The 12,387-nt window shown below is 46.3% G+C and overlaps 1 protein-coding gene across 7 annotated transcripts in view; it reads left to right on the top strand.

Annotated features, from left to right (window-relative positions):
- RFFL (ring finger and FYVE like domain containing E3 ubiquitin protein ligase) overlaps positions 1-12,387 on the top strand; it is a 29,040-nt gene that overhangs the window by 12,733 nt on the left and 3,920 nt on the right. For 5 of the 7 annotated variants that reach the window (XM_038157946.1, XM_038157940.1, XM_038157943.1 and 2 more), the window contains 4 exons: positions 5,338-5,522; positions 9,684-10,088; positions 11,598-11,684; positions 12,023-12,230. In XM_038157946.1, coding sequence (XP_038013874.1) covers positions 5,343-5,522; positions 9,684-10,088; positions 11,598-11,684; positions 12,023-12,230 — 880 coding nt within the window. In that variant the 5' untranslated portion in view covers positions 5,338-5,342. Of the gene's footprint in view, positions 1-4,540; positions 4,604-5,337; positions 5,523-9,683; positions 10,089-11,597; positions 11,685-12,022; positions 12,231-12,387 lie in introns of all 7 variants that reach the window. The other 2 variants (XM_038157944.1, XM_038157945.1) reach the window with 1 other exon arrangement.

The raw sequence follows: 12,387 nt of genomic DNA, 5'->3' as shown, positions 1-12,387 counted from the left end.
AGTGTTTCCTCCTTCCATAACACGATTTCTTGTGTCTCCCCCACCTGAACACTCCTGTTTCTAGCTGTGATCCAGTGCTGGTATTTATTTACTCATTTTTTCAGGGTGGGCATGCTGTCACCTTGGGCAGGTGAAGTAGTATCTTTACTCATAAACATATTTTTTCCTACCCCTACATAAAAATCTGACAGTTTCAGTCCAGTTATTTTATACAGTAAATTAGATGTACATTCCTTATGGCTGATTTGTGTCCCATCTCTTCCTTTTCTCCTGCTCTGTACTGGTTGAGACACCGTGCCTGCAAATGCCATGCTCAGACTGGCAACCTGCTTCCTTCCCTTGTCCCTTCTGCAAGTGGCTCATTTGCTGACTTTTCCAGCTGTCCCAACATATGGCTGCTCCCATTTATCATAATTCAGGTCTGTGCCTGGAACAAAGGCTGATAAAAATAATAATTTGTGCATGAGTGGCATTTGAGCAGATTATTCTATAGCTCTGTTATCAAGCAAATACTGGGTTTTTTTTGACCTTACTATGAATTCAGTTTGGAAGTGGTAGGTCATTAGTGGAACTAATTTTAGCACGGCATTTCTTATCAGTGCAGGTTTGTTGAAATAAAAAAAAAAAATAGTAAATTGTAACAATGAGCAATTGTGCAACACTATTAATGGGGCACCAAGGTGGTTAACTCATTAAATACTTCAGCCATTTCAAACAGCATTCATCAAACTGAGTTCTGATCCATTTTGCAGGGGCTACAGCATGGATTAATAACAAAAATAGTAATTTTAAAAGAGACCCATCAATACATGAGTATTTTAAAGCCACACTGTCTCTTTCTGGCCTCCTGAACAATTTCCTTGATCTTCAAGCTACTGGAAGTGGCAGGACCGAGTCATTTTGTGCTCAGCATTATCCCAGGGTTGGTGTTGTGTTGAACATTGTCTTACTGGAGTTGTGGAGGACACAAAGTCTGTGTTGGTGTAGAGCATCTGTAGCTGCTCCCTGCAGGTTCTGAAGGGGCAGGAAAGGAGCGAGTCTCTCGATGGAAGAGGGGCAGGGAGGAGCTGGGTGGTTCAGGGAGCTGATGGAGCAGCAGCTCATTGTGGTGAGCAGAGGAGGTGTGAGGGCAGCTGCTGGGGCTGATGAGCAAGCAGCACTGCAGGGAAGCTGGCCCTGGCAGAGCTGCTCTCTTGCATCTCCCTCCCTTTTTGGCACCCAGCTCCATCTGCAGTAGCCTCGAGGGTCATCAGCCCTGCTGTTCCAGTGGTTAAAGGCCTCTCAGGAGCAGAAGTACTTGCTGCTGTGGTTTCTTCTCGAGTGGGAGTAGAATCAGCTGGGAGCTCAGTTGCTTTTGATCCCTTGATTCAAGTGTCTCCTTGGTGCTGCTGCATTCCAGCTGCTGAATTCCTGAGCAGTCACGAAAAGGAGTCAGACCCAGTCCTCAAGAGCTTTATTATACAGAGCTGGGAGCTCACTGATTCTGAGATGTTCCTTGGCTTGCTCTAGTCCCTTGTTGTTTGTACCCTTAGGAAAATAAAGGCAGATTTTATATTCAAACATAAACCACAGTTTCCCTCTGCAGCCACAGCCTAGCCTTTGATGAAATCCAAACAGCATGTGTAATAACTCCTGTGTGGAGGCTGTGATCCCTGATCCTCCAGCTAGCAAGGTTATGGCAGTGATATTGCATATGGAGTGAGAACCTGAGTTCAAACACTTTCTTTAAATGAAGATGGTAAGTATAAGAATCGAGGCCTGCATTATGAATTCTGTCTTCAACTATGTATGGGAGGAAAACTTTGACGTCACTGGTATTTCCTTCAGAATTAAATTAATACAGAACTCGTGGTGCTGTGTAGAATGTGTTAATGAACTGGTGATGAAATGAATTTCACTCTCCTGTTTAAATCCAGTCAAGAGACTCATGGCATGCACAGCTTCATACTGGAAAAATAAATAATCAAATCAATAAAAGCAGTCCAGCAGAGCATGGTGGAGTGGTGGCACCACTTTGTCCATGGGAAGCACCTCCCTGCCATTTATTGCATTTCTTCTGGCTTTCCTTAAAGCAACTGAAGAAAGAAGATGAAACAGCCCCTTCCCAGGGTGCTGATTGCCACGTGGGTGGATGTGTTTGCAGGTCCAGGATAGACTGTTTGATCTTGTGTCTCCACCCTTGATGAAACTCCCTCTCCCTTTGCCCTGGCAGATGCTCCAGGCACAATGTGCACTTAGGATTTAGGGCAGGTGGGTTTTGGCTGCCAGCAGTCAATGTTGGGTGCCTGCCACAGAGCTTCCAGTTTGCCAAACCCAGCTCAGCTGCAGTAGCTCAAGCAGTTGTTTCTGTGGCTCCGTGAGGCAGTAGAGGCACCTTGTCCAAGGGTAATGCTGCTGTCAGGAGTGCCTGTAATGTCAGCTATGCCAGTAAGTCCACATCTTTTATTCAAGACGTTCCTGAAATCCATGCTGTCATTAAGTTTTCCAAGCTGTCACACTGTTATTAGCCAAGTTACTGTAAGTATTTTCCCAACCCTGGAGCACAACACAGAAGTAGCTTTTTCCACTGGGTGCTCTTGTATCTGGGCATTAATTTGTCACTTTGTAGCTGTGGAGCTCCTTGGGTGCAGAACAGCAGCTCCTTTGCAGGGAATTGACAGGATTTAGGGCAGGACTCTCTGGTTCTGACCCTCAGACTGCCACATCTGTAACATCCATCCATCCATCCATCCATCCATCCATCCATCCATCCATCCATCCATCCATCCAGGAAATGAGCAGTTCCTGGGCTGTGCTGACCACGTACCTCCACACGGGTAAGAGAATAAATAAGGGAATAATTTTGCTGTAGCAAACATTGCAGAGTTATCAAGGAAATTGTCATCCTGAAATTCCACTGAGGCATTCTGCTTGTAACTTGGGAGTCCTCTATCAGTGGCAGTGCTCATTTCCTTGGCTCTAAAGCTGATCCTGTCCAGAGCAATGGAAATTCCCTCTCGGAGCAGCTGCTAAATCTTACCTGCATTTCTTGCTGCTGTCTTAGTGCAGCTGTAGGCAGCTACAGAGGCGTTGTAGATGTGTGCTCCTTTTTATACCTTTGGAAAAATATTATGGATCAGAGGCCAGTCTTGTTGTTTGTTTATGGGCATTCCCCTTCTATGCTTTTGCAGTTGAGCAGGATTAAGGTTCTTCTAAAGCAACATCTGAGCTTTTTGTTGGCCTTTTAATTCCTGGCAATCACAGAGCTACAACCCCAGCTGAATGCTGAGCTCTGTCTCATTTTATCCCAGTTTTTGCACTGCCTTGTGTTTTTCTTCCCAATGTTTGACATGTTGCAGTGTTCCAGAGTGAATTAGTAGGCTGTCTTTTTATAGGAAAACAAAGTTTTTGGGGGCAGGCGGTAGCATTTGTGTATTCTGTTATCGTGGGTGGCCTTCAGCTTGCAGGGGTCCTTGAAACAGGAAGGGAGCTGAACTCTGGATGCAGTTTTCCACTGCTGTGGAGGCTCTGAATGCTTGTTAGACTGTGCAGCTTTCATGTTGTTTAGATTTGTGATTCCTGAGAACAAATTAAACCTCCCAAAGAACGTGATTTCAAGTAGAAATTCTGCATTTTTGCAAAAGAAAGGCTCTGTTAACTTCTGAGTGGGACAGAGAGCTTGGAAATTAACATGCAAAGAGAAAAGGGGTAATTGTTCCTTTTATCTGTGCCATCTGAAGTGCGTGTTTGATTGCAGGACAAAGCTAATAGAGATGGATGATAGATGATTTCTGTTCTGCAGTGCTTTCCTTCATGTATTTATTGGGATCTCATTGCCAGCCCAAGTGCAATCCCCACTATTTATTGAGATCTGGTGTCATTTCCAGTGCAGCAATGAGCACATCAGCTCCACCACGAATCCACGGTGTGAATGTGTAGATTTGTATTTAAACACTGCAATGTGCTGAGCCTGCAGGGAGGGCTCCTGGCTGAGCTCACACTGTGCGCTTTGAAAAGCATCTGTCCAGGACAGCAGGGACTCTGAGCAGCCAAACTCAGCCAGGTTCTGAAAGGATCAAAGATGCCACTAAAGCAACAGATTCTGGAACAGCACCCGAGTGCAAAAGTTTCCTCATTCAAGTACATCAGCCACAATGTTTCAGCACAGCTTAAAAAAAAAGAACATATGATACCAAATAACCTTTAGGATTCCCTTCCCAGCCCCGTTCCCTTGGGATTCTGGAGTTTCGCAGTGGCAATGCTTAGTGAGCAACAAGCAATGAATTGGCTGTGCAGCGGAGATGGTTTATTTCCAGAAGTTTATCAAATCAAGCAGTTGCTGAACGCTATCAGTGAGGGAGCTGATTTTTAAGACATAAAAGGAACAGTTCAGGAACTCCCATGTGAGAGCAGAAATGCAGAGGAAGCAATTTGTATTCAGTTTACCCGTAAGTGATGACACATGGTGTGTGCTCCAGAAACTGAATGCCCAGATGAATTCAGATTTCTTTGTAAACTCCCAAAAGCAAGTTTATAGCAGTGTATTTCTGGAATATTGCAGCAGAGGTTGTCTGAGAAGACTTTGGAACTGAGCATTTTGCACTGGACTGTGTTAGGATTTTTGGTAAGTGTGTGTGTGTATATGTGTGTATACGTATGAAATTTGACTTGAAAAAATAAACAAGTGATTTTGTGTCTCAGCTGCAGTTGTTTTCCCAAGCAAGTTACCAAAGCCAGCATTTGATTTTCTTACATTACTGACATTGACCTGCTGTGTGATGGTTCAGCCTTGTAATGCTGTAAATTCAGCCTAGAACTGCAGTGTATGGAATCAGTGGCTTGGCTGTCCTTGCTTTTATTTTATCTTTTTGGATTTGTAGCTGTAAATCTGTAGAGGGGTTTAGGATAAAGCTGAGGAATAGCCATCCTGCTGCTGATTTTATTTAACTGTTCTGTGCCATAAAATTTGAGCTTTTGTGTTCTTTTCCTGATGCATTATTACATCCTGATCAGTATTGCAGCTTATGTGAAATAGAAACAGCCTGTTAGAGCAAACTCAGAAACTGATATAGCCAAGTGGAACATAACATTTATCTTATCTTTATTGTAGTCTCTTAACTGGATGAAGTTTCAGTAATAAAGTTCTTTTGATCTTTATTTGTCCCTTTTCACCAAGGCTGCATCATGCTGGGCTGAGCGTGTGGGCTTTGTGTGCACTTGTCAGAGGAAGGGCCAAAACTGACAAACCTGCTGTTAAAAATGAACCACGGGTGGGCATTGACCTGCATTTCCTGCTTGGTTGTCACCTGAGCTGGCAGCCTGTGTCCCTGCCCCTGTGACAGGTGTTTTCCCTGACAGGTACTATGTGGGCCAGCTGCTGTAACTGGTTCTGTGTGGATGGCTCCCCTGAGGAGATGCAGCCGCCGCCGGCAGCCCGAGCCCAGGCCTACTCCAACCCTGGCTACAGCTCCTTCCCCTCTCCCACTGCTTCTGAGCACAGCTGCAAAGCCTGTGGGATGCACTTCGACAGCTCCTCCAGCAAGGTGAGTCCTGGGCCTGCCCTGCCTGGGCCAGCTGCCTTCATTTAGTTACAGACACGCATTTTGTACACAAATCCTCACATCTGGACATCCCATGCGGGAGAAGACACCTCACCATGGCTCTGGGTCTTCAGTCATTCTGTCACAATTAAATTCCTGTCACTGGAAATCCTTCAGCAGATTTCCTCAGTGAGAAGGCCAAACTGCTAATAATCACTTTAACAAGCATTAAGTTGAGCATAAGTTATTAAATTTCTTATTTAAAAGCACTAATGTCCTTTAAAAATAAATATTGTGGCAAGAAGTTTCATAATGTTTGTGCTTTCAGTAGAGGAAGATCTTCCTGCCTGTTTTCCAAACTGTTGTTGCTCAAACTAAAAGCCAGTGAAGTTTTTTGAGGGTGTGTATAGAACTGCTGAGCAAAAATAGCCCCAGACCAAACCCAGATCAATTTTATCTTACTTGTAAACTTGATTTGTGGGTATATAAATGCCAAAATAATTGGTACCACAAGACTTAATTTGACAGCAAACCCTGCCTGGGGCATTATTTGGACCTGGTGGGTCCTTTAATGCTGCTTGAAAATGTTCCAGTGAGGAAAATTGTTTTGTGTGGCTTAAAACACGTCTGATCTATAGTTACTGAACTTAAGTATGTGAGAATTTAAAAATAATGGTGAATTCTGGCCACAGCCCTCTTAGATTATATGGGAAAGTTGATAAATTGCTTTTCCTTGCACTTTTTTATTTAAGCATGAGGACACACATCTGAGGAATGGTGAGTCTTGGCAGTGCTGCTGCTTTCTGCTCCCAGGGCAGCAGGGGTGTTGGTGCATTTTTGCACTGAGAAGTGTGCAGTTGCTTCAGGAATCAAACTCTGGTGATAAATTGTGGGGTGTGTGAGGGTGCTGAGACTTTGGGTGCTGGGTCAGCTGCAGTGGGGCCCTCCCTGCTTGTGACTCTGTAGTGTTGTCTTTGACATTGTCCTCATTCAGCCACATGTCCTCACAAACACTTGTGGAGAGAGTTACCCTGGACCCAGCACTTGCTCTTGGGCATGGCTGCAAATAGTGGCTGGGGATAATTCTGAACTGAAACCATCTCAGGCAGCTGTGAGCTCCACAGCAGAAGCACAGCCCCGTGTCCCCAGGATCTCCTAAACAGCTGTTCTGTATGAGCTGCCCTTGGAGCAGTGGCTTGTACAGAGCCATCCGTGGCTCCAGCTGAGCCCTCTGACTCAGACAGGAGAGGGAATGCTCTGGTGCACAAACTGTAGAGGATCTGCTAAAGCTGTTGAAAACATTCCTGCCCTCAACAGCTTCCCCCTTTTCCTGTGGGATCTGCTGTCTGTACCTGTGCTAGTGTCCAGCTGCTCCTGCTCCAGGCTGTCTGGGAAATTGAAGTTTATATTCTGTATTCCAAAGGGGGCTCCCAAACCTCCTCCCACCCTCCTGCTGCCCAGCTCCTGAGCAGTGATCTCTGGGGGCGACTGGAGCCCCGTGCTGCGGGTGGGAATGCTGGAACAGCTGCAGGAGGGGCTGCCAGAGCTCACCCATCAGGTCTCTGAGGGAGAGAAAACATCCCTTAGAACACGCTGCTGTGTTTGGGAGCCTTGGGAATTCCTCAGTGCTGTTGCTATGGAGGGAGCAGTGTATGGAATCTCACAGTGCTGCTCGGACAGCATGGAAAACTGCATTCTCTCCTGGGAGAGGCAGCACCTTTGAACCGCAGTGTCCAGCTAATGTTTATTCTGAATTACAGGGGATAGAAATGAATTCCTTCTGCAGTGGTGGCCATACGGATAGCCTAGATTGCTTTAAAAAAGCCCAGACCAACAACCCCCCCCCACATAAAGCATTTCAGGGCTGTCTGACCATGCTGGCTGTGCTGTCAGTGAGCAGCAGTCAGATGTGGCCTGACCTTTTAGGAAAGTTTTAATGTGCAACAACATTTGAAACGAATCCTTCTGAAGAACACAGCGCCTTGAATTAATGCCCTTTCAGTCAGAGTTCAGTGAAGCTGTGAGAGCTGCTTGATGCTGAGATGTAGCCAAATGTCCATGTTTAAACACTTGCTGCTCAGATCCAGGCTGAGGAGGTTGTTTTTCCCTGAAGATAAATCCTCGTGCTGAGCTGCTAAGTCAGAGACGTGCCTGGGTTTATTTTCACTTCCCAAATGTATCCGTTGATAACTGAGGCAGGATTACTGTTAATTGCAAGAACGTGTTTGATAGAAGAGCCCTTGTGCTGTGTTTGCTTTGTCATACCTCAAGGTTGGTTCTCAAGTAGGGGTTTTCTGGCTGGTGGAAGGTCCTTGGCAATCCAGGGGCTCCCTTTGGAGCCAGTTTGGCAACCTGCAGGCCATGGGGAGGCTTCCCCTGCCAGAGAAAAGTGGAGCTGCTTCAGGGTTTTGGGTTTTTAAATCTCAGTTCATCTGACTGCTCCCATGTCAGAGATGGGGATTCAGAGGGCAAGTGTTACCAACAGAGTTATTTTCCACTTCTCTGCCTTTGTGGATTTGTTTTGTTCCCCTGCTCTAGGCACGCACAGCCATCAGTTCCTGTCTCTGTCCTGAAAATTCCCCAAGGAACAGGATTGCTCCTGCATCACAGGGTCACAAAAAGTCAATTACCAATTAATTTTTTTATGGTGATGAAGTTAAGGAAAACTCCTCCAAACTGGATGTTCTGTGGAAATTGCCCTTCCTGCCTTGCTTTGTGATTGGTGAAAGTTTTTTTTCTTTGGCAGGCCCCCAAACAGCAGTGTTGAGATAAGGTTTCAAGAGTCTCTCTCTGTGGTAGAAATGTTAATGTCTTAAAATGCTTGAGCAGGAAATTGAGATTCTTTCCAGTGAGTGTCACTGTGAGTATAGTACAGGCTGTAAATGAGAGGCCAGGAGGTGTTAACTGGGGAGCAGGGAGGGTTTCAGGCTGAAAAGGGCATCAGAAGGAGCTTTTGTAAGCAAGTAGTGTATTTACACCTCTGAAACATCTGCTTTCTTTCAGCTGGGAAGTTCGAGATGTTCTTCAATAGTTCATAAACAAGTTTTTTGTCTTTCAGTTTGTATTAATTACTTCTTCAACTCCCCCTATGTGTTTTTCCTTGCACAGCTCTGAAGGATCAGGATGTCAGGATTTCACAGAGGCGCTTGGCTCCTCTGAGACTGTGAATTGGCATTTTTAACAGCACTGAAACCACTTCTTTCTTCCCTCAGGACTTCTTAACAGGCACGTAAGGTGGCTGTTCTGCTGCTATTCCTATTGGAAAATGTAGAATTTGCCTTTCCAAAGGTTTGAGCAGTCAAGTTCTGCAGAAGTCAACATGGACTGTGAGTGCTTGGAACTTCTGAAAATCAAGCCCTGAGTACAAGATCAGAACCAGTATCAAATATAAACATTTAACAGCAGAATTCAATCTGTAAAGTTTTTAACTGTCTGGGGCATAACATTTCCAAAACTTCCAACACTTTCTGTCTAGCACTAACTGGTATAAAGCGTGCGTATTGTTTTCAAAATAAGCTATTATTGTATAAACAAATGTCAGATTCTTTGATGTCTGTGAGACCTTGCTGTTCCCTGTCCCTCTTATGGTGCAACCAAGATTCATTCTGTGATTGCAGCAAATTGGAGGGAAAAAAAGGGAGGTTTAGATAGAAATTTTTCCTGATATCCATTTTCAAAATGGTTGTCAAGTTCTGGAACAATGCTGTGGGGGGGTTAAAAGCAAGTATTTATGAAAGAGAAATGTTTTTAAATAGTTTCTTCAATGCTGGAGCTTCTTAGTGCACAGAGCAATGTGCACAGCTAGCTGGGATTCACTCAAGTCTGCTGCCTCAGTCTCCTGATTTCCTCTGCCTTAAACTGCATGAGCAGGTGCAGAAAATTCCTGTCGTGAGAGGGAATCTTGTCAGGATATCACGTTTCATTCTGGGTAAATGGAGTGGGAATGGGGCTTCTCTAGGAAGGGAGAAACCCGGTGATTGCTCAGGGATCAGTCCTTTTCCTCCTCTAGGAACATGGTGACCACTTGGCACTTTTTCATGGATTGGAGGGTTTGATTGTGCTTTAGGAGCAGCTGCTGCTGCCTTGGGCCGCGCTGCCTGCGGCGCCGTGTGCTGCTGGCACGGGGCACGGGCTGGCTCTGACTCCTTCCCCTCTCTCTCCCAGCACATCTGCTTGGACTGTAAGAAGAACTTCTGCACGTCCTGCTCGAACCAGCCCGAGGGTGGGCCCCTGCTCTGCCACCTCTGCCAGCGCTTCCGAGCCACGGCTTTTCAGCGGGAGGAGCTGATCAAGATGAAGGTGAAGGATCTGCGAGATTACTTGGCCCTCCATGAGATTTCCACAGAGTTCTGTCGTGAAAAGGAGGACCTGGTATTCCTGATTCTTGGCCAACAGCCTGCAATTACCCAGGAAGATCAGATAAGAACAAACACATTTAATACCAGTGCCCGTGAACAGCAAGACTTTGTGAGTCAACCCCCAACCAACCCGGCCTCTCCTACCTCACACGATGAGTCCTCAGTGTCTGCAGATCCCATCTCAAGTTCAGAAGCTCAGGAACACCAACAGGTACAATCTCTGGCCACAACCATCTTTTGCAAACTCACTCATCTCCATTTCTGGATTAACTGCTAGGATGTTGCATGTGGTTTTGCTGTGTAAAGCCGTCACTAACTTTGATGTGCTGTTCATTATGGAATTGAATTTGGTGGGCAGTGCTGAGTATCTCGAGCATTCACTCTCAGAACATCATCACTGCTCTGGGATGTGTTTTCTCTGGTGCTCTGGTGCACACTTCCATTGCCAGGAGATGCTCCTGTGACTGCCTCCTTTGGTACTTGCTGGTGGCTTCTGGCACGTGTTTGTAGGTGCAATTAAATTGTTGATACTGTTCTTTAATTCCTGTGCCAGATAACAAGGACAGTCTAAAGCAGTTTTGGAGCTGGAGCTGATCAGAAGTGTGGGGGCTGGGTGAGGTTTTTGGTGTCTCCTGCACTCAGATCAATTGAAGACAAACCCTGAGTCTGTTGCCAACTCTTGGTTTATGATGAACCTGCAGTTCTGATGAACCTCGGCAGGGGCATTGGAGTTTAATTATTTTTTATTGACCTTGCTTTGTTTGTCTTTCTGCTCTCTGCTAAGGAAAGTTTACTCAGTGTTTGACATCTGCTCCTTGTCCTGTTACAAAGTTAATGGGTGTATTCAGTTCCCTGTGGCCAGAGCTGTGAAAATGTGTGTACCTTCTGCTTCCTCAGCAGGTTTATCTAGTTCAAAAGAAGAGTTCTTCTGGGAGAATGTTTTTTACAAATCATTAAAAGGCATTTTCACTCCCTGGTTTTCTGGATATTGCCATTCTAGTTTTTACCAGCTCTGCTGTCTTCCCTCACTGCCCCATGATACATTTCAGCTTCTTGTCTTGACTTGCATGACACAGTGCTGCAGTTCAGGCTCTTTGATCCTGATTGTTGTTCTTGGGCTCTGTAAATATTAACAAGTCCCCACTTGGAGAAGTGGGATGGTAACGTTACAGTCTCTTTGTCAGTAGGAAACCAGAGGGAACAGTGGCTGCTGGGGGTGAGTCAGCTGAAATTACACTGCTCATTTGATCAAGTGTTCAAAGCAACTGCCCAGCTTTTCTCCTCCACCTCTGTCACTGCTGCTCCCTCACTCGGTGTCTCTGTTTGCCCTCTCCAGACCCCACCTGGGGAGGTGTTTGCCTGGTCTCTGTGAGGATCTGAGCTGTCAGAGGAGGGTTCTGCAGAGCCTTGCACTGCGAGCTCTGACATCCCTGGTGTGACCCTCAGGGAAGGACTGCACATACACACTTACAAATTTGGTGCATAAATTTGGTCTCCTCCTGATCCAGCCTGGAGTTCTGTGCTGGGGCTTTAAAGGCTCAGCTTCAGCACGTGCTACTTTGTGTGAGTGCTGCACAGGGAAAACCCTCTGCGAGTGTGCCTGGCTTGTGCCTTGTCCTGCCTGTGTCCTTCCAGAGGTCAGGGACTGCAGTGACACTGTCCTGGAGTTGATTTCCCTCCACAAACCCACAGCTGGTGAAAGCTTAATTTCCTCTTCCAGGCCAATGGTCATGTGCCTCCGAGCCCAGCCTATGGACCAGCAGCTGAGACTGCAGCAGAAGAAGCAGCAGCAGAGGAGGAGATACAGGTTTGTGTGTCCTGGAACTGGATGGCAGGGAATGCCAGGTTTCCTGGGCTGGATTTGCTACCAGAGAGGAACAGTAACTGAGAATGACCAAACCAAATCAACCCCTTCTGTGGCATCATCTTGTCCTCCACCTACAGAAAGAACTGGTGTCACTTGGACACCATGGCAGAAATGATTAGGTTCTATCTCAAGATTTGTGTTTCTGGTAGATGAATTCAGAGTAGCCACTTCTCTGTACATCCAAACCTGAATCCCTGCTAGCACACATGCTGGAAGTTGATTGAAATCACAGTTCAAGGTGTTGAGGGCACGAATGATTCTCTGTGTGCTCCCCCCAGTCCAGTGACTCCGAGGATAACCTGGTGCTGGGCAGGAAGGCCTCCCTGTCTGACCTGACGAGCGTCGGGGACATCAACGCGCTCTCCGTGCGGCAGCTGAAGGAAATCCTCGCCCGCAACTTCGTCAACTACAAAGGCTGCTGTGAGAAGTGGGAGCTGCTGGAGAGGGTCACTCGCCTCTACAGGGAGAAGGACCTTCAGCATCTAGGTGAGAGCCCTGGCAAACATGGGCCTGTTCTCCAGGTTTAGCCTTTTTATGGACAGCTGTAGAAGGAAATAGAACTTACCTGGCATTTCTGGTGCAGCAGAGTGAGGAGGAAGGGGGAGTGTTTTGTAGAGTGAAAGAGGCTGAGCTCTGCTCACCA

Source organism: Motacilla alba, chromosome 19 (assembly GCF_015832195.1).
Source record: "Motacilla alba alba isolate MOTALB_02 chromosome 19, Motacilla_alba_V1.0_pri, whole genome shotgun sequence".
In the NCBI taxonomy this organism is placed as follows: domain Eukaryota; kingdom Metazoa; phylum Chordata; class Aves; order Passeriformes; family Motacillidae; genus Motacilla; species Motacilla alba.
Note: the sequence above shows the minus strand (reverse complement) of the source record. Positions and strands in the feature narration are given on the sequence as shown.